Source organism: Chanodichthys erythropterus, chromosome 20 (assembly GCF_024489055.1).
Source record: "Chanodichthys erythropterus isolate Z2021 chromosome 20, ASM2448905v1, whole genome shotgun sequence".
NCBI classification, from domain to species: domain Eukaryota; kingdom Metazoa; phylum Chordata; class Actinopteri; order Cypriniformes; family Xenocyprididae; genus Chanodichthys; species Chanodichthys erythropterus.
Window position 1 is genome coordinate 17,106,434 of NC_090240.1, and position 23,207 is coordinate 17,129,640.

The following is a 23,207-nucleotide window of genomic DNA, read 5'->3' on the forward strand; positions in this document are numbered from 1 at the left end:
AGTTCAAGTCACTGGTTACTTCAAGTCTGGGTGAACAACTTAGTAGATCTGACCAAAAAATGAGTATCACATAATTTAAGCTAAAACCAGTAGAATAACAGTCTCCTTGTATGCCTGTTTTCGTGTGAGATAGTATTGAGAGTGTGCTCCACTCAGGATTTTTGTGTTGTTGTTGTTTTGTGTGTGTGTGTGTTTGTGTGTGTGTGCAGTAGCTGCACTCATGGACTTCCTAAATGATTCCATCGGCTTTGCTGACCCCAGACACTTCCGTCTGTACAACGAATCCCTGTTCCAGAACAACCTCAGCTCCTTCAACGGGACTGACAGCTTCTTCCCAAGGGGTGTCAAGATCACTATAGCAGTGGTCTACATGATCGTCTGCGTGGTGGGGCTGGTTGGAAACTGCCTGGTCATGTATGTCATTATCAGGTAAGCTGACAGGTCAAACAGGATGGAACTATATTATTTAATGATAAAATGAGGAATTGTAATCCGTGGTTTTGGTAATGCAGTGCACCAACAGTACACTGCACTGTCATGGATGTTTATTTGAAACCCATAAGGAAAAAAACTCTGCATCCTGACAGCAGATCACTGGGTCATGACCTTCAGCACAGTGACTGAAGTGTTTATTTGCAGGAGTGGACAATTCAGTACACAAAGTGGCCATTAAAAGGGAACTTTTCTTTTCCTACACCGGCTCAACCAATGGCATAGTTTTAGGGCAGAACCTTTTTGACTGGGAAACCAGATTGGAAACATCATTTGACACCCAAAAATGAAAATTGTGTCCGAACCATTATGACTTTGCTTATTCCGTAAAACACTGACAATATTTTGAAGGATGTCTCAGTATATATTTGGTCCATATAATAATATGAAGTCCAATGTTGTTTCGGACCCCATTAACTTTCATTGTATGGACAAGTTGAAACATTCTTTAAAATATCTTTTTTTTTTTTTACATGATGGTGAATAAATGACATTTTTGGTGAACTATTCTTTAAAGTAACTGAGGTGAGGTCAGACCACAATTCACCTCCTCGGTATACAGCTGAGACCCCCAATGCACAATCATTTCACCCAGCAGGCTTTGATCACTATCGACAACTTGTGGGCCGAGAGATGTGAAATTAATTTTCACCCTCCATCCTCAGTCATTCTGTTTGTTTACATGTTTTCTCTCAATTCACCCACTCATCCCCCATCCTCACTCTTTCGCTCTCCATTCCTGTGTTGCATTACAAAATGCAAGTGCTTTGGTTCTGGAGTTTCACGAATGTAGCTACAATGGTGGGTCATAAATCTATATCTTACTAATCATGGCATTTTTTTTGTTCTCTCTTTTACCCCAAATCAGTGTTTTCTTGTTTATCCCATTTTCTCATTCATGGACCATCTGGAAGTAAGGTCTTTGTTGCTTCATTCCTTCACAATTTAGTACTGTAGATGCCATAATTCAGTATTTTAGAAATTATTATTGATGGTTTCATCACCTAGTTGTACGGCAATATCCTTTCATGAGAATCCAACATACTGTACGCTAAACAGGCATATGTACCCACAATCCTTTGGATTTCATAGCAAGGTCACATATGTAGCCATTTTAATTCCATTTGGTTTCAGACAACTGGGCTGCGTCCAAAACCAAAGGCAGCTGTCTTGCTGCTTCATTGCTCAGAGAGTCAGTGCATTAACAGGCTGCGTTTCTGCGTTTGGTTTCGGATACAGCCGATTGTGTCTGGTTGTCCTGTAATGATGTTGAATCATTGCGCATAGTGAAATACCAGAGACTAATCATCGGGCAGTCTCAGTTTCCTGTTCTGCGCTCAGTCTTTAGGCCATCACCCACTCAGACCCAGCTCACCCACCTTCTCCATCTGCCAGCATGCGTGGAGGACACAAATGTGTTTACTGTTCCTCCCTCACTGAAGGAAAGTGTATGATTGTGAGTCTGATGTATTATTGCTTTTGCTTGGATGAGTGCCGTTGATGATTTCAGCTGTGAAGGTTGTGGCATGTTCTCTCTGTTCACTCTCACAATGTATTGTTTTATCTCCCTCTTGCATGTTCTGTTGTGTGAATCAGTCATGTGTTTGTGTGTAGGAATGTGGATGTAAGCGGTTTACTTCTGCAGTGCTGTTCTTTCCCTCTTTAAGAGAAGAGCGTTCCTGCTAGAGCAGCGTTTCACCAATCTCAGCCAATCAGAAGCATCGATCCGGTGGCAGGATTAACTGTATATGCATCAGTCTAATCACTTTGTCTTGTGCTGGTCTAAATGCTGAGTGGATCCACTTTGTAAATGCGGTCGTTCCTGGAAAGCCTTTAATTTTTGAGCAATTTCCTTGAGTTTCATCTCTGTTTGTGTCTAGATTGTCTGATGACATTGACTAGCTTCTCCTCAGTTAAAAAAGTTGAAGTGTCAGATGTTTGACTGGTTTTTGACTGTTGAGGAAGTAAATGGATGGCTGGTTATTTCATTAGTGCCATGGTGTAAGAGATAGAGGGAATTTATATGAAGTTTAACCTGTTATCTTGTCCATCCATCCATCCATCTGTCCGTCCATCCATCCATCCATCCATCCATCCATCCATCCATCCATCCATCCATCCATCCATCCATCCATCCATCCATCCATCCATCCATGTCTATTTCTGTCTACTTGCATCCATTCATCTGTTTTGTCCATCTGCCTGTCAATCCATCCATCTGTCCATATTCCATCCATCAATGGGTTTTCTATTTGTGCACTTACATCCATCCATCTGTTTGTCCATCCATCCATCCATCTATCCATCCATCCACCCATCCATCCATGGGTTTTCTATTTATTTGTGTACTTACATCCATTCATCTGTTTGTCCATCTGTCTGTAATCCATCCATTCATGTTTTTTCTATTTGTTCACTTACATCCATCCATCTGTTGGTCCATTCATCTGTTTGTCCACCTGCCTGTCCATCCATCCATCCATCCATCCATCCATGGGTTCGTCCTTCTATCCGTGCACATCCTTGCATCCGTCTGTCTGTTCATCCTACAATTTTCAAAGAATTCCCTGGATGTGCTTTGAGGTAAAAGATGAGTTTATGGGCATTTGGAGAGAGTTCTCTTCCAGTTGACTCAGTTGAGGCCCGTCAGATCGATACAGGAGCTGTAATGAATTCATCCTCTCTCATTGGACTAAAGACAAGTACATTACAAGGAGGAATGAATATGAAGCTGCATAACAGCTTTAGCACTGCCTTACCATGCCCTGAATTCAGTGTAAATGCTGTTTGGCTATTGATGCTTTGTGGCTGATGTCAATTCATCCTGAGCATTAGAGGTTTTTGATGTGGGTCTTGTGTGATTTACTTGCCTTTTTTCCTGTGTAAAATGATTGTATTAGAATTAAATCACTTTATGACTGGCCTCCATTTACTATGAGATTCACAATAATCAGTGCATTAGTATAGTTTCCCACCCAAGGCTTGATTAAATTTGATCTCACATCCTACTGTATAGTCTTTCTCTCTCTCTCTCTCTCTCTCTCTCTCTCTCTCTCTCTAGTTTGTGCAGATTTCAGGTTGAATGCATTGAATTCACTGAGTCACTGGCCCAATGACCACGTACCAAAGTGAACTTCATTGGCTCATATATATATATATAAATATAAATATATATATATATATATATCAGTATATATGTAGATTTATGCTATTAACCCCTTACCCTTATTAAAACTGATGCAATGAAATTGTTTCCAGCAAATTAGCAGGGCTTGCAAAATCACTAGACAGTAGCAGGCGTATTAGAGAGCATAGTGTGTGACTGATTACATTACATTATACATCTGTATTTCATGTATAATCAGGCCCACATAGAGGGGGAAAAGAGAAAAGGTCTTTTACTCTGTGCTTGGGAATATAGACAGCAGCTCACAGGAGGTATTCAATAAATGGCTTTTCTGTGAGATTCAAAATGGCTTTCATTTTTGACATCCCTGAATGCAGTGTATGCTCACTTAACAATATGTGTGGTCTGCTCTCTTAACTAAAACATTAAACCACCACTGATTTCAAGAGAATCCCTTGAGCTATGATCAGTTGTCAAGGTCATGGCACTTTTATTAAGGCTGTTTTTCATGCAGATATGCCATTTCAATATGATGTTAATCTGCATTAAAGACAGTTTAATTTCAGTTTTGTCAGTTCAGGGAATTCTTTTAAAACCTGACTTGAGGCCATCAGTCCCACTACATGAGTGAATTTCTGTCAGTTGAATTAGGCAAAATATTCTGAACGTCAAGTTGTTCTCATAGTTTATTCAAGGCCTGGCAGGCTAATAATGTTAAATGATGCTTGCACTGGACAAAGCAGTAGGTCTTAAAGGCATATTCACCCCAAAATTAAAATTCTGTCATCATTTACTCACCCCATGTTGTTCGACACCTGTATGCAGTATTCTGTGAAAATACAAAAGAAGAAACTTTGAACAATGCACTTGTTTTCCATTCAGTAACAAAGAATGGGCACAGGAGTTTTCAGATAAGACACAATGACACTAAAGTACTATAAATCAGAAGAAGAAGAAGAATAGACAATCAATCGATAACATGTAATGTAATCGATTGTTTACATGTAATCTCTTAACCAGTGTTTTAACTGTGGGAAGATATCAATAAAACAGCTTGAGAATGATATATCACATAGCATTACATTTACCTCAGGCAAGTCATTTACTATACACAGCATGTTAGTTCACTAGAGAAATTAACTCTAGAGATGAGCATTCCTGGTAGTAATGTCTTGATTATTTAATGTATGTTTAAACAAATCCGTCATGAAAACAAGTTACGACAGCCACTGTGTAAATCATTATATTTCAAAAATGAATTGGAGTAGAAAATAAATGTTAAGTTTTGTAAGTTAATGCAAAACCTGCCTTTAGTGCCTTATGGGTTATATTATTATTATTATTATTATTATTATTATTATTATATCTAAAAATAAATAGCAACTGAATTTTATAGTTTGGGCTCTATTGTTAATTGTAACCTTTAGAGCCAGATTAGAATTCTTCAAATGTGCCAATGGGAGTGGCAAGTTTTATGCATGATCTACTGCTGATGGGCAAATTAAACAACACAGACGCAGTCAAATCATTTACATAATGGCCAATGCAATCTACCAAGGTGCAGTGCAAATTAGCGTTGAGTCGCAAATAAGCAGAGCTGATGCTCATGCCGGTTGACACAGGCGCAACTTGTTCATCTGACAAACATGTACACATACATATACTGTATATAGGCCAACATGGCTTATACATCTTCCTCTGGCATTTCAATGAAATTAATATGATATTTTCTCCCTTCTACCATGCTTTTTTGGGGCGTTAAATAATAGCGCAAATACCAGTAAATTGACTAGCGCAAACATTAGTAAATCACGTTGCGTAAATCATTTAAATACTCTTCTCCTAGGGCTGGGCGATGTATCGAATGCTTTTGTCACGCGCATTTCTTCAGTAAAGCCGGTTCCCTGATTACCGCTAAATCGCCATCACCTGCTTTCAAATGAAGCGGCATTTAATAGACAGAGAGTGATAAGACACGCAATATCGCGTTCAATATCGATATGTATCGCCGTCGATATTGAACGCGATATTGCGTGTCTTATCAGTGAACTACGGCTCTGTCTATTAAATGCCGCTTCATTTGAAAGCAGGTGATGGCGATTTAGCGGTAATCAGGGAACCGGCTTTACTGAAGAAATGCGCGTGACAAAAGCATTCGATATATCGCCCAGCCCTATCTTCTCCCATAAATTTTGCTTCTGAAAGGGAAATTCCTACAAATGCATATGCAATAAGGTCATCCGCAAAAACAACTCAGTCCACGCCTTTTTGGGGCTAATTTTGCACTGCGTGTCTTTAGTAAATCCCGACAGTAGTTTTTTGATGCCAAAAGAGGGTTTGCGCTGGTGCAAGCTGTTAGTAAATCTGGCCCTTCAAGAGTTAATTCACCCAAAAATGAAAATTCTGTAATTTATTACTCACCCTCATGTCGTTCCTCACCCGTAAGACCTTCATTAATCTTCAGAACACAAATTAAGATATTTTTGATGAAATCCGATGGCTCAGTGAGGCCTGCATTGACAGCAATGACATTTCCTCTCTCAAGATCCATAAAGCTACTAAAGACATATTTAAAACAGTTCATGCGAGTTTAGTAGTTCTACCTTAATATTATAAAGTGACTAGAATATTTTTGTGCACCAAAAAAAAACCAAAATAACTTTTCAACAATATAGTGGTGGGCCAATTTCAAAACACTGCTTCATAGCTTTACAAATCGAATCAGTGAATCGGTGCGCCAAAGTCATGTGATTTCAGCAGTTTAGCCGATTCATTGGAGATCTGAATCACTGATTTGATTTAAAAATCTTACCAACTCCAAACTTTTGAACAGTAGCGTTTATATAACTAAATGTTAAAATGAAGGTCAAAGACATTCTTCAAAATTTCAAACAGGTTTAGAACATAAGGGTGACTAAATGGTGTCAGGATGCATATTTTTGCTTCAACTATTTTTTCACTTTAATCCAGTGTAAACTGTACAAGAAGAGCGCACAGCGGCTGATATCACCTTCTTCTTGTGCGATCCCTGCCCTGGACTTTAATGCTTCATCGATGCTATAGAGCCTAAACGCCTCAGGGTCACTGAGGTCAGCACTTTTTTTCGAAATGCTCAAAAACACATTCATGCACATATGCCTGCCCCTCTTAAGTATACTTGAAGATCTATAAATGTCACATTATGCTAAATGCACATGTTACCTGGGAAATTCACCACTGAATAGAAAATCCTTTGACTGATTGTAGGGATGCATTGAAGAGAGACCTGAACCTCCAGCAGAAGGTCTAGATGTAATTAATTTATTTATGATGTAGGGAAAAAGTGCTTCAGAGCACCTCATGATAGTCTTTGTGCAAACAAAGTGCTGTATGAAATGTAATTTAATTAAACCTTTTATGGCTGACCCCTTTCTCTGTCTACAATCACCTCATTGTCTTTGTCTTAATTAGAGGCACAGGTTGACAAAGATTTCCAACCTCTTAATTAAGATATAAAAGAGACTTTCTTTTCTCTCTGTGGTCACTTTTTCATCACGCAGATGCTTTTATCTGAACTGCCTCTAAGTGCCTTTCAATACAAGGTGGACGGTCATTACAATTGGCATTATTAGTTTTGTTTGATTGCTTCTTGGTGTAAAAGGCTTCTATGAGTAAGTGTATTGTTGCATTTGAATCGTGAGCTCCTCTGCACAACAATTCATTAGCTGTGATCAAAGCTAAAAAGGAACGTCGGAATTGCTTGTGGCACATAATTCTATCTCAGATCAAACACTGAGTATTCAGCCTAAATATTTCAATCATATCTCTTGAATAAAACAATATCCTTTAAGATCTGAGAGATTGAAAGCACGCGCTTATTGCTTCGTCTTTGGCTTTGCTCCTCAGATCATCAGAAATGAAGCCGTTGCATGATGTTGAACATTTAGAAGAATCTATAATGACTCTGAAAGTTTTAACAGTAATGTTCACCCTGGTGGAAACACTTTAACTTAATTACAAAGCACCAGGAAGTCATTTTGCCAAAAAAGGCAAGTCATTTAACATCTGCTCAGGCACTGAATCATCCTTAGACTGAACTTAGAAGGAGACTGAACAGACAGAACAAACTGTGGGCAGTGTCACATCACATGAAGGCAGATGACAACACTGTGACTCTTAACAGAAGGGAATGAAAGGGCTTGCGTGACTAAGAGTGTGATGTGTTTGGCCTTGAATTAATTCATTAATCATTACGTCAAAGAAAAAAAGATGCAATCTGATCAGAATCTGGTCATATAATTATATGTTTATTTATATAGTAAATTATATAGTTTAATTTAATTTGATTTAATTATATAGTTATACTTGTTTGGGGTTTTTGACTCCAACACCATTGTGCACAAAAATATTCAAAGGCCAGTAACTTTTCCAGTTGTTTTTGATTTACTGGATAAGGATATACATAAAAAAAAAAAAAATTATACATATATATACATATATATATATATAATCAATACCATCTTTTAGAGTTTGGCTTAACTATAAAAATGGCTTTTCCAAATCTAGAAATTACACATTTAAAAGTTTTCTTCTTATAAACAGGTTTTCCAAATGTTATTTCTAAGCTTGTTTTTCTTCTTCTTCTTCTTCTTCTTCTTTTAAATCATTTATCATTTTAAATCAAATTAAGGCCCCCTAGTGGTTCTTGACCCCCTCTGATTGAGAACCACTGCTAAATCTGCTAATCTATATTTAACTATATAGGGCTGCGTGATTTATCGCATGATACAAAAAATAACATTGAACTTAAATTGAATAATAAACGCAATTGCTTAAATGCAATGCTTAGTGCGATTATGAAATTGCAATGGCTCTGATTATTTTTTATGCGCAGCTTGTCAAGTATGTGAAGTATGAAGATGCTGATCCATCTGAAAGCACTGTGAGTTTGAGTCATGTATAATATACATTTGAAAAAGCAACATATTTCCAGACATTCCAGACATTAACAAGCATTTATTAACATCTTGTCCAATAAAAGACAGCATTTAATAACATTTTACTTTAATGTTTTTTACTCTAAACTCACTTCATAACGACAGTTGAGCATCTTTCTGTGAGATGATGAGGCTTCTTACACACAATTGTTACGGATGCTGGTAGAGATGAGGCTGATACGGATTTCCACAATACGAATGATACGTTTATTCAACAGAAAGCAGGGAACACCAAACATACATCTTAACAAAACAGAGAACGGACGAGGAGTGAAGGGAGTGAGTGCAATATATGGGGAGTGCTGACAATAGAGTCCAGGTGCAGGTGATCAGTGATGATGAGGAGCTGACGAGGGAAGTGTGTGCAGGTGAGGAGAACAGGAGGATTCTGGGAAATGGAGTCCAGGGAAACAAGGGATATGTAACAGTACCTCCCCCTCCCGGTAGGCGCGTCCTCGCGCCGTAGATGTAACAACCGGGAGGGGGGCGGGCGCCCTGGAGACCTCAAACCGGAGCAGGGGGATGAGTAGACTGGAGTGGAGGTCTCCAGGGCGGGCTCAAAAGCCATGGCGGGTCAGGAGCCGAAGGCAGCCATGGCGGGTCAGGGGCTGAAGGCAGCCATGGCGGGTCAGGTGCAGCGGGCAGCCATGGCGGGTCAGGTGCAGCGGGCAGACATGCAGCGGGCATACATGGCGGGTCAGGTGCAGCGGGCAGCCATGGCGGGTCAGGTGCAGCGGGCAGCCATGGCGGGTCAGGAGCCGAAGCCTTCGAGGCGTTGAGCCCAGGCGGCGCTGAAGGACTGGCGGGTGATGGCGGAACCGAAGGCTCTGCCGACCGAAGCGCAGCCGGGACTCCAGAAGGCCGCAGTAGAAGCAGTAGGACAGCCAACAAAAAGAACACCGGGGGGAGTGAGGAAGCCAACTGAAACTGAGGGACGGAGTGACGGAGCGGAGACGAAGGAGTGTAGTCCAGAGGGAAGGGCAGGCTGACGAGTGCACAAGGTGTGAGTGGAGGCAGGATGGATACTGGTGACGCTGGTGGACTGATGGGTAACGGTGGAGCAGAGGGAGGTTGGAGCCGGGGTGTAGGTAATCGCCCAGAGGTCCGAGGTGGAGATCTGGGCGAGGGGGCTTGAGGTGAAGGTTCAGTGCTGAGACATATGGACGGAGGCGGGAGAGGGAGGCAGGGAGGGGAAACAGTCTTTGGGCTGGAGGTTTCAAAAACACAGTTCATAGGAGCAGTTGGTTCGGCGGCGGTGGCGGCTGGAGCGGCTGGCTCGGCGGCGGCGGCTGGAGCGGCTGGCTCGGTGGCGGCGGCTGGAGCGGCTGGCTCGGCGGCGGCGGCTGGAGCGGCTGGCTCGGCGGCGGCGGCTGTAGCGGCTGGCTCGGCGGCGGCGGCTGGAGCTGAGGGCTCGTAGGCGGCGGCAGCTGGAGAACTTTGCTCGGCGTCGGATACTGGAGAACTTTGCTCGGCGGCGGAGACTGGAGAACTTTGCTCGGCGGCGGAGACTGGAGAACTTTGCTCGGCGGCGGAGACTGGAGAACTTTGCTCGGCGGCGGAGACTGGAGAACTTTGCTCGGCGGCGGAGACTGGAGAACTTTGCTCGGCGGCGGAGACTGGAGAACTTTGCTCGGCGGCGGAGACTGGAGAACTTTGCTCGGCGGCGGAGACTGGAGAACTTTGCTCGGCGGCGGAGACTGGAGAACTTTGCTCGGCGGCGGAGACTGGAGAACTTGGCTCGGCGGCGGAGACTGGAGAACTTGGCTCGGAGGAGACTGGAGAACTTGGCTCGGAGGAGACTGGAGAACTTGGCTCGGAGGAGACTGGAGAACTTGGCTCGGAGGAGACTGGAGAACTTGGCTCGGAGGAGACTGGAGAACTTGGCTCGGAGGAGACTGGGGTTGAGGGCCATTTCATCCCCTCAAAAACAATTAAAATCCCCACAGGCACTGGAGCTGGCTCTGTGGGGACTGGAGCAGGCTCTGGAGATACTGGAGCGGGCTCTGGAGAAACTGGAGCGGGCTCTGGAGATACTGGAGCGGGCTCTGGAGACACTGGAGCGGGCCCTGGAGATACTGGAGCGGGCTCTGGAGACACTGGAGCGGGCCCTGGAGATACTGGAGCGGGCTCTGGAGATACTGGAGCGGGCTCTGGAGACACTGGAGCGGGCTCTGGAGACACTGGGGCCGCTTTCTTCCTCCTCCTCCGCTTACTGGGCCCAGTAGCGGAATATGGGTCCAGCCTGGGGCAGGCAGGGAGTTCGCTGGAGCGGTATGCGGAGGAAGCCGGAGGTTGACTGACTGGCCCGGCCAACCATGTTTCTGGATGGACCGGACGACAACACTGATCCTGAACCTCTTCTACTAAGAATTTGGAGCCATTCAACCACAAAATTAAATTGATAGTATCGCTTAAGGAGAAACAAAAAACAGGTTCATCAAAACGGATAGTGTCGTCATCCAATCCATCCAAAAACAAGGAGATCAACTGAGCATCAGGCCAGTCAGACAAGAAAGCAAGCTCCACGAACTCCTCCACATACCTCTCCAGCGAACGACCCACCTGTAGGAGCCCGATGAGGCGATCGCCGGTTGTCAGAAGAGTGAGAGGCGCTGGAGGAGCAGGAGCCAGGGAGCTGGTGGAAGTCTCCATTTTTTTTTTGTGGAAAATCCGGTCGTTTAAGGTCCGTTCTTCTGTTACGGATGCTGGTAGAGATGAGGCTGATACGGATTTCCACAATACGAATGATACGTTTATTCAACAGAAAGCAGGGAACACCAAACATACATCTTAACAAAACAGAGAACGGACGAGGAGTGAAGGGAGTGAGTGCAATATATGGGGAGTGCTGACAATAGAGTCCAGGTGCAGGTGATCAGTGATGATGAGGAGCTGACGAGGGAAGTGTGTGCAGGTGAGGAGAACAGGAGGATTCTGGGAAATGGAGTCCAGGGAAACAAGGGATATGTAACAACAATAAGGCAGTCGTGTGTTTATTAGTCATGTTTAATCAATCAAAGCGTTTCAATCTTCTGTTTATTCAGCTACAGCTATATGAAATGTGTTATCTACTTCTGCGGCAGGGCATATTTGGAGTTTCTGCGCAAGAGCGCCCTCTGGCTTTCAGATGGACAAGCATTTACTACTGATCACAGAGCGTACAGCTCTGACAAGCTGAGCATAAAATAATTGTAGCCTTCGCCAAATCGCATGCGGTTTAATCACGATAAATTGTGCAGCCCAAATATATATATGAAGAGTTTGGTTCCAAAATGCAATAACTCCATATTAATGAATTTGAGTAAAAAGGTGTTTTCTTTACAAAGAAAGTGGCAAGATGAAAAACTTATTTTCTGTTTCAAACTTTAACACAGCATCTTTTAGCTATAAAAACAAAAATTTAAATCTACATTTTGATTTTAAAAAGTTTATTATAAAAACATTGTGACGAGCAGGGCGGGCGAGAGCCGTGAGGGAACGGCGCGAGGCCGGTGACGCGAGTGATAATGAGCGTCACCTGCGAGGCGTGCCGGCCTCGAGTCTCTCATGGAGGAGCTCCGGAGGCATAAAAGGAGGAGCGACTACAATGAAAGACGAGAGAGGACCAGGCCTGGACTTTATTTTATGTTTTGTTATGTTTGTGTGGCCGGCAGACGTCCGCGAGGGTCTGCCGGCATTACTTCCGTTTTGTTTGTTTATTTTATATTAAAGTTTGGTTGAATGTTCGCCGGTTCCCGCCTCCTTCTTCCCATATCTACTAACCTTGTTACAAACATATATTTTTTTTATGGCGTTTATCACATTTTGCAACCAAATTCTTCATATATATATATATATATACAGGGAGTGCAGAATTATTAGGCAACTTGATTTTCTGATCAATTTTTTTTTTCCAAGCACATATTACCAATTCCAATCCACATCAATCTTAATAACTACTATTAATATTGTTTTTAATCATTTATAAGTGATATATAATTGTTCATGAAGGCTGGAAATGAAGAATGCCCTATATTCAGGTGTGCAGAATTATTAGGCAGGTTTTCTTTTACAGATAAAATGAGCCAAAAAAGAGATTTAACTCAGACTGAAAAGTCAAAAATTATTAAATACTCATGAGAAGGACGCAATACTAATGTAATACTAGAAATTGCAAAGTTAAAGCATGACCATTGGACAGTGAAATGCTCATTGGGTCAGCGGGGTCATACAAAAACAGCTGGAGAAGAAAAGACACGTTAACTGCAAAATAATTAAGAATTAAGGTGAAGAATTAAGTGTGAAACCATCAGGAACCCTTTAGTCTCCAGCGCCACCATTTCCCAGTACTGAAACCTACCTGGAGTCTTCAGAAGTGTGAGGTGTCAGGATCTCAGAGGCTTAGGTTAGGTGAAGAATTCTAAAAAGCGACCTGCTCTTAATAAGAATCACAAGCTGAAGTGTTATAAAATACATGAAGACTGGGTTTTTATAGGCCTTATAGACAGACAGCTTGAGAGTGACTCCTGAAGGACCAGCACCACATCCTCTTGTACCACTGTTTGAAGAATTTATCTTCCAGAATCTGGCAGTAAGGTGTGGGAGTTCACTTTTAGTCCATCTCTTATCCTGAAATGTCCATCTTGCAGAGATGGACTAAATGATCTTCCAAAACTTACTGCCAGATTCTGGAAGATAAATTCTTCAAACAGTGGTACAAGAGGATGTGGTGCTGGTCCTTCAGGAGGAAGGAAGAATTTTTATTTTTATAATTTTCAGTAAGAATTTTTATTTTTATTTTTTTTTTTAAAAGAAATGAATACTTTTATTCAGCAAGGATGCATTAAATCAAGCAAAAGTGGCAGTAAATACATTTATAATGTTACAAAAGATTAGATTTCAGATAAACACTGTTCTTTTGAACTTTCTATTCATCAAATAATCCTGAAAAAAAAAAAATATTGTACACAAATATTTTGTACAACTGTACACATTAAATGTTTCTTGAGCATCAAATCATCATATTAGAATGATTTCTGAAGGATCATGTGACACTGAAGACTGGAGTAATGATGCTGAAAATTCAGCTTTGATCACAGGAATAAATTACATTTTAAAATATATTCAAATAGAAAACAGCTATTTTAAATTGTAATAATATTTCACAATATTACTGTTTTTTACTGTATTTTTAATTAAATAAATGTTGTTCCAAACTTTTGGACTGTATTGTATATATATATATATATATATATATATATATATATATATATATATATATATATATATATATATATATATATATATATATATATATATATATTATATACATATATATACACACACACACATACACACTGTAGATGTGAATATAAATAGATAATTGGTTAGAAAGGGAATACACTCACTTACAGTATAATAATCCAGATACATTAATATTTGAACAAGAATAAAAGTAAGAATAAAAGAAAACAAGTGTATATGCGCACCTATTGTAAATCTCAAAAAAAAATTTGTGAAAGCATTTTTTTGAACACATCAGAACAAATCATATAAATTAATAAGACCCACTGTTTACAGAGGATACAACGCATTAGGGGACTGTCAAACCACACTAGCATCAACTAATTCAAATTCCAATTGCATAAAGTAAAACAATTCAGAAGGGAATCTTTTAGTGCTTTAATTCACAGCCTGTCATCCACTTTATTGTCATCTGCACCTAAATGGCTCTGGCACTGAGCTGATGCCCTGTTGGAAAACAAATTCTGTTTTTATTACAATAACAATGCATGTGAATTATTTGAATCAAGTGTGCCTGCAGAACCTCGTTGTATCACAAGCATGTAGAGCCCCAAGTATTAGAGTACTTCATGTGTTTTTCTAATTCTGGATTGTTTGGATGAAGGTCCAGTAGTCCTGATGATCTTGACTGCGTTTCTCGAGCTATTGTGCTTTAGATACCAATTTAAAATGGCTACAGTTTTTCTCCATTGGTAATTGTTCCAATGGAGGTCATCGCTTTGAATGCAAAACACAGTGTATTTATACTCTGTTGTAGTACTTTGTTTCAGCTTTCAGCAAGCTGACAGACAGGACTCAGTGTGCGTAAGCACTCACATACAGGTGTGTGAGTTAATGCAGAGCATTTGGCAAAAATGCAGAAGCAGTCAGACACAAACACTTTAATGTGCTTGGCAGAGAGAAAGTTGTGATTCCCAGCAGCTTCTTGCCAAATTAGAGACATGTAAAATTGTGCAATCATGCACTTGTTCTGTTTAGATATGTAAATCATTAATTATGTACAGGCAGGGGCTAATTCGATTCACTTCCCTTTCCAGGCTGTTTGTTTTTGAAGTCACTGGATGTGTTGTGCCTGTAATAAAGATGCCACAGGTTGATGGCTTGTGTACAGTCTCTGGGTAATTGTTATGAAATCTCAGTTAATATGTATGTATTTACAGGAGTGACTCTCACTTCATCATTGCAAATTATCACTAAAAGTAGGCGCTTTACCTTCAAAAAAATTGCACAAAATTTTGTATAAACTGTTAGTTTTCACATTTATTTTATGGGAGGTTTTCTATTTTTTCAGCCTTATTAAAAACAATTTGGAAAATGTCTTAATACAGTTTACTACCCTGTTTTGTGTGTAAGTTTTGTAAAGAAATTAATAATTTTATTCAGAAAGCATGCATTATATTGACCATTTAAAATGTTACAAAAGATTTCTGTGTCAAATAAATTCTGAAAATTAATTTATATATATATATATATATTTTACTTTCTTCTCATCAAATAATCCTGAATAAATGTATCATGGTTTCCTTAAACCAACCTTACCCTTTGAATGTTAAGACCTTAAATCTTTGAATGATAGTTTATGTGTAAAACTTCTTATCTGTAATGCTTGAATAATTGTATAATAGATAATAGTCTATCTGAAATATCCAGTAGTATTTATGCCTCTAATAATGCATAAGAAGTTATAAATCATTATAAATAATAAGAAAGTGTTCATCATTTCTATTTTACCTCGGATGTAAAGAATCTCATAAACTGGTTGACTGGTTGAAGTGGAATGATTTTTTTTTCATTTAGCTCTTATTGTCATCATGTATTATTATAGCAGGTGATTTAATTATACCAAGATAAAATGGTATACAATTAATTTTAAAGAATTTTAACTTTAACATCTGCATAATCAAATTGTATTTTGTGATTGCTATATTTTGTTTAAATTTACAACCAATTAATTTAGTTTAAATTAATTAGGTTAAAGGTGCAGTATGTAATATTGACAGCTAGTGGTTTAAATGGGTACTGCAGCCCATATTCAAAATATTGGAGATAGTTGTTTCTCCCTCCTCCTCAGACTCCACGCTCATGCGGGTTGCCAGATTTTTATTTATTTATTTAATTTATTATTTTTTTTTAATATGCCTCTGGTCATAGAGGTTTTTAGATGGATGGCAAATCTTTTTAGGTTGGGTAGAATCTGTGATCGCTGATGCAGTTCATTTTCTAAAATACTTGTTTTTCACCAACTTATTATTGGGTAAACTGCCAGTGGGCGGGATCACAGAGATCAAAGCAAAGGCAGACATTCTGACACAAAATACACATTTCAAAGTAGAATAACTGGCTGTAGATTTGTTATTCTGAGAAGTTTGTGAACTTATTTCCTAAATATCTGCAAACATATTATGGTACTTTTATGCTTTAGTACAGTCAAAAAAAAAAGCAGCAATAACAACAACAACAACAAAACAAAAACATACAGCACCTTTAACGTTACTTTCACAAAACATTTGTGGTTTTTGGAGTTTTAAATTTTTGTCCTTTTACTACTACTACTACTACTAAAAAAAAAAAAAAGGTTTTGTGCTGCATTCTCAACAATACTGATTGATATTTGAAAGCTGAAGAGTTTATTTTTATGCTTGTTTGATTTTTGCCCACACAGTTTTAATTAAGTTGTTTGTTCTCTCCATTCTCTTGTCCTTTTCTATGCATAGTAATCCTCTCAGGGCCTGCTGGGTATTATCTGAACCTCTGGCAGAGACTGGGACAAGAGAAACTTTGTTTTTGATTATATACTCAATCAAAGCAGAAGCCTTACACAAGCTGGCTTCACCCAGCATGACACAAAATGTGCTAGATGGCACAGCAAATTTCTGAAGCCACCAGGCTTTTGATTAGAAATATACAATTCTACTAAACTAGGATCAGCTTAGTTACAGAAACGTCAGTCACTATCTATCTTGTTATTAAAGTTTAATAATTAGGCCATTGATGTGACAACATTTGCCCTAACTGATTTGTTGAAAGCAGACATTGTGAAGTGAGCACTAGCTGTTTACTGCTCGCACATTTGTTCAGCCCAGTGCCAGAGCACATTTGGCACATTTGCTTGATTTTAAAGTTGATGTTTATATTGACTATACATTTTTTTTTCTTCACACTGGAGCTAACCAAAATTTAAGGAGAATGAATTCAGTATTAGTGTCGTCCATAGTTATGATTGCATTCCACTAATGATACCAGTCAAGCAATTTGTTTTGCTTAGTTTTGGCGAAACATTATCTGAGCTGCCAGTCTTTTTGTGAATTCCAACTCTCTCCCCAGTTCATTTAGTCTGTATGGAGATGATTAATGTGGTCCCTCACATTGCCTGATTTAGGCTCAGAGTTACTGCACCATTACCCAAGTAAATTATATATATATTTATGCAATATTTGCCACACACACACACACACACACACACACATATATGTGACCATGGGCCACAAAACCAGTCATAAGGGTCAATTTTTTGACACAGAGATATATACGTCATCTAAAAGCTGAATAAATAATCTTTTCATTAATGTAAGGTTTGTTAGGGCAGGACAATATTTGTTCAAGATACAACAATTTGAAAATCTGAAATCTGAGGGTGCAAAAAATAAAAATATTGAGAAAATCAACTTTAAATTTGTCCAAATGAAGTCCTTAGCAATGCATATCCACTTACAAAAATACATTTTTAACTTATTTACGGTAGGACATTTACAAAATATATTTACTTTGTGCAATATTTTCTTTTAATGACATTTCAGGTTCTATTACACAATCAAAATATGAGAAGTATGTTGTATTGGGGAAAATAGTCTAACATTGGTTAAGACATTAAAGGTGCTCCATCTATTTATTCATTTATTTATTTATTTTGACTGTACTAAAGCACAAAAATGCCATAATATGTTTACAGAGATTCAGGAAACATGCTAAGTTCACATACTTATTTCTATGAAAAACAATGCTACAGCCAGTCATACTTTGAAATGTGCATGTCGGAATGTCTGTCTTTGTTTTGGTTTTTGTGATCCCGTCTGATCTCCCAGTTTTACCCAATTGTATTTCGACATTGCCAGTTTTAGGAAAACACAAGTGTATTGCAGGCACATAAGCCAGGAAACAAACTAGATTGCAGATTTTAAAAGCTCTATGACCAGAGGCATATTAAATGCAGAAAAATCAGCTTGTCAATTGCGTCCTTCCATTTGTCAGTTGCGCTTATTCCTGTTGGGTTTGAATTTGGGGTGCAGTACCCATTTCAACCACTAGCTGTCAATATACTGCACCTTTAAATTGACAAAATTATTTGGCAAGAAAGGCAAACACCAGCATATTAAATATGAGTTTTATTGTATTATGCAAAAAAGGCATATACAGCTCGCATTAAATAAAGCATCATTATTTTGTTGGTTCTCCCTTGTTTTTGATTGATCATGAGACATGCTTAACTTCTTTCCAGCCCTCCTTAAGTTCTTCCCAAAGTTGAGCTTCACTGGAAGCCTTATCACAATTCGGGTTTATAATTTCCCAAAGGTTTTCAATGGCTTTAAGGTCAGGGACTGAGGAGGCCACTTAAAGTCTTCAAAATGCTGAGCATGAACACTTTCATTGCACACAACTTTGTTGCATGTGCAGTGTGTTTAGGATTGTTTGTCATGTTGAAAAATACACATTTGATATCCAAACAGATCCACCATTCTTGGCTACATTGTGTTCAGCAGGATTCCCAAGTATTGGTCCATTTTCAAAGTGCAACTTTGTACGTGCTTCCAACACCTGCTGCAGACATGCGCCCCCAATCTCATTATGTTTCCCCTGCCATGCTTAATGGTGCCACACATGCATTTGATATTAAATCACTCCAGTTGTCTCCTACGAACATACCTGACACCATCCAATGCTAGGTTGTTAAATTTTGACTTGTGGAACCGCAGAACACGGCTCTAATCTTCCAAATTCCCAGCCTTATGTTCTTTGGCTAATACAAGGTGTTTTTGCAGTAGATAAAATATAACACTTTAGAATACTGCTCTGTCATTAATGAACAACTACACAGGAACAAATGAGTAAGGCAATATTAACACTCCAGTAACTACTATTACCTAACAAGACACTCTTAATAATGAATTAGTAAGCAATGGTGCATAGTCGAATGTGGTAGATTGTTATTAGCTAATCAGTAAATACTATTTTATATATATCTCCCAGAGAACTACTAAGGTTCATAATTAATGTGAATAATGCATAAAGTATAATTCTAAAGTAAAATCATGGTAACGCACTAGTAATGAATCAAGTATGACAAAATCCTTCAGAAGGAATTACTAATTTATATCAGTATTCTAATGTGGAAAAACATGATAACTCTCTAGTAAAGACTAAAGTCATTGTATGATTTTGTTTATTTATTTATTTTATTTTTTTTTTGTAAGGTTTGGATGGTAATGACACAAGTGTTACTCTATCCTTCTAAATGAACTACAAATTATTTGGATCAGTATCCTTCAGATTTTTTAGATGTTTTGAAGCTGTTTTGAGATGGTCCCACATTCAGTTGATTTTCATCCTCTTGTCAAAATGCTCACAAATCTTCCTTTACATTCACATGGTAGTGATCTCACTGTGATTTGAAATAGTTCTGTGGACATTGTGACCATTCACATCTAGCACATGAGCAATACCCAAAACTGACTGATCAGATTTAGCCCTTTCAACAATACCCTCTTTGGTTGCAGAGGACAGCTCCTTCCATCTGGCCATTTTCACTAAACCCCATAAAATAACATTTAATAATATAAGTAATACCTGCTATATAGTGATTTATTTAATTATAGACTGGGAATAAGATTGGTGAAAGATTGGTGTGACCACTTGGCCAAAAATGGTCCGCACGGTTTGGTATGTTTCTGTCACGGAAGCTCTGAGACTTTAGTTAAGATCCAAGTGCAGTTTAATAGGAAAATCCAGAATTGTTGTTACAGCCTGGCAAAGGGTCAAAAACACAACCAGTCCATAAACCATGAAAACAAAAAGACGTGCAACATAGCAAGAAACAAAACCTTGATTAAACTGACAGAAACAAACCAGGTATAAATAGGCAGAAACTAACAAGATGAGTGAAAACAGCTGTGTGCAATGAACAGTGATTAGTCCAGAGCAAAGGATGATGGGATATGAAGTCCATGATAGTGAGAATGTCTGGGGTTGAGTGCCCTCTGGTGGCTGTCAAGGGCACTCCAGCAGGTGATCATGACAGTTTCATTGCATCATGACAAATGATACAATTGAAATGTGGAATGCATACATTAGTTTTACACTCCCAGCACAACTTCACAACATGCATACAAAATATTGAATAAATATATAATAATATAATTATATAATTACACAATAATATAATTTTGAATAAAATGCAAAGAAACCAATGTTCCTGTTTTTGAAACTGTTTTTGAAAGAGCAGTATGTTCACCAAGGCTGCATTTAATCGAAAATACAGTAAAAACACTGAAATATTTGTTACTCAGTGAATACTAAACTTTGGTCAATCAGGCTGTCTTTTTATTACATGCCAAGGATAAAGTTAAACAATTCCTGTCCCTCAAAACATGACCTCACATTTAATTGTATGTTTTCATAGTGTGTTCTTCTCTGACGCATCTCTTTCAAAGACGGACTCACGCTACTGAGCCACTATATTTCTGTTTGAATGTAGTAATACATATTAGCAAAGGCATATTAAATCATTTTCTATAGCCGTCCTTGTAAATTTACCTCATAAAACCATCCGCACAGCATCTGAAAGAACCAATTACTTTCTTTTTTCAATCGGTTGATAATTTTCAGTTGAATAAAATATTCATTGTTATTCTACATGGTGAACAAATATAATTACACTGAAGTACATCAGCATGATCAAATTTGTTTCTCTTTGCTGGATTTCATGTGGAATGAGTGGCATTCGATGCAATGCAAACACTAAATTAAAAAAAAAAATCTCTTTGGTACAATGTTTAATATTTCAATCAGATATTGTGTAAAAGAGTTTTGTCTAGAAATATTTTTTTATTAAATATGTATACTTGGATGTTGACAATTCAAACAAGTCATCCATCATTCATGAATCAAGCTGTCTTTTGCCTCTAAGAAGGAACAACTGTAAAATGTGTTATCGCTCCCAAATGGAAGGTTATACACACCAGTAACTTCATCATTCAGATCACACAGTGACATTTATGTCATGTTTACACATCACAGACACATTGACGGCCACTATGATTAATGACACACGATTCAGTCACCATATGGCTTTTGGACTTTACTTACTTTTATTACAAAATTAGTTATTTGGTGTTCAGAAAGAGCAGTTTGCACAGATTTATTAGAGAAAATATTTGTTGAGGTAACACAAACACATACCATCTTTTCAATCCGTGTGTGTTTGCTTTGAGATTATCCACTGTATGACCATGCTACTGTAGTGTATTCCAACATCAACAAAATGCACTTTGTAGGCAAATATAAACATTCATATATACAGTATGGGCTTTTAAAAGTCCAGTAGACATTTGTTTATTGTATACCACAACCATTTTTGCTTACTATTACTTGCCTGCACATAAAAAAAAGATGGAAAAGATTTTTTAGAAAATGTAATTTATTCTTGTGTTGGCAAAGCTGAATTTTCAACAGTCATTATTCCAGTCTTCAGTGTCACATGAAATGGTCAGTGTTGAAAACCCATTGATTACCTCAATGTTTTAAAATATGGACTAAACCCCATTTTAATTTAATTTAATCCAGTTTTTAAACGAGAAATACATTTGTATTACTTTCCACACTCAATTATACAGAGATGCTTAGTTTCTCAAACACTATTTCATCTCTTCACATTTAGCACTTGTAGCTCAGGAGGTCTTCACTAAAGCCGGTGGCAGATCAGGTGTCAGACTGAGAGTCTTTACAGAAACACTCTTCTGCTTCACAAATGATGCTCAAATACTCTCACTGGCACTAGCTCTGCTGCTTTATTAAGATTTGAGATATTACTCTGCAGAACATTAAATTAAATTCCAGCAACCTCAACCCTCTCCCTGTAAATTCAGTGGCTGCAAGACAAAAAAAAACAAAAAAAAAAAACATAATTAACATAAATACATCATCTAACATGGCAGGTCATATAATATTTATACCAGAGATCAAGTGATTATTCATTCCTTTTTCCTGCATGGATACATAATCTATGGAGAGAGGTTCATGAACCCATGAACCAAAATTAGAACTGAACTCACACTATGAGAACAATATCAGCATTACCAGTTATATCTCTCACAGTCAGATAAGCAATATTTATAGTGAGGAATCTTAGTTGTGATGATGATCAAATGGTGAAGAATACTCTGATGTACAATACTGTTCAAAAGTTTGGGGTCTGTATTTTATTTTAAACCATGGCTGCATTTAATTGATAATACAGTAAAAAGTGAAATATTATTACCATTTTAAATAAATGTTTTCTATATAAATATGTTTTCAAGTGTAATTTATTTCTGTAATGGCCAGTAGCCATTAACTCCAGTTTTCAGTGTCACATGATTCAAAAGAACAGCATCTATTTGCAATAGGTATCTTTTGTAAGACTGTAAATATTTTCACTGTCAATTTTGATCATTTGATAAATTCTTGCTGTATAAAAAGTATTTATAATGTAGTGTATAATGTATTTTTATATAATATATTTATATATATATATATATATATTTATATATATTTATATATATTTATATTAATATAAAAGTTAAATATAATATTAAAGGTGTAATATGTAAGATTTCTGTCTGCTAGAGGTCGCTAGATGCCTATTCAAAACAAAGGTGTTGCTTGATGAAGGCAAATTTGAGAGCTGAATCTTGGGACATGTGGTCTCCAACTCAACGGACGGTGCAAAATAATAAGGATAGGACTCGGGAAGAAATCATGTTCATGGTTGTGATTATTAACATTACTGTAGTGTGAAGCAGAGCAGGAGCGAGTGTTGTGGAGCTGAACGAGGAGCTGGAGCGATTGATCAACACACGCCTCACGAGCAGCGGGACTTTTATTATGACACAGTCGCTGGCGCCGCTTCCGCTTTTCCGGTCATGAGTATGAGGAAACGCAGCTCTGTTTATCATATTAGATACATTTGACAGTGTTGAAAATGATGTTATAACGTTACTCTGTGCGTTCACTCGGCGGCTGCTGTGAGACACTGTTACACACTGCAGTAAGATAGATCCATTTTACAATATCAGATT

General features: G+C 38.4%; 1 protein-coding gene across 3 annotated transcripts in view; it reads left to right on the forward strand.

The window, feature by feature from the left end:
* Positions 1-220: 220 nt before the first annotated feature.
* Positions 221-23,207, forward strand: part of oprl1 (opiate receptor-like 1) — a 39,911-nt gene continuing 16,924 nt past the window's right edge. For 2 of the 3 annotated variants that reach the window (XM_067371006.1, XM_067371007.1), the window contains exon 1: positions 221-429. In XM_067371006.1, the coding sequence (XP_067227107.1) occupies positions 221-429 (209 nt within the window). The remainder of the gene's footprint in view (positions 430-23,207) is intronic. The other variant, XM_067371008.1, reaches the window with a different exon arrangement.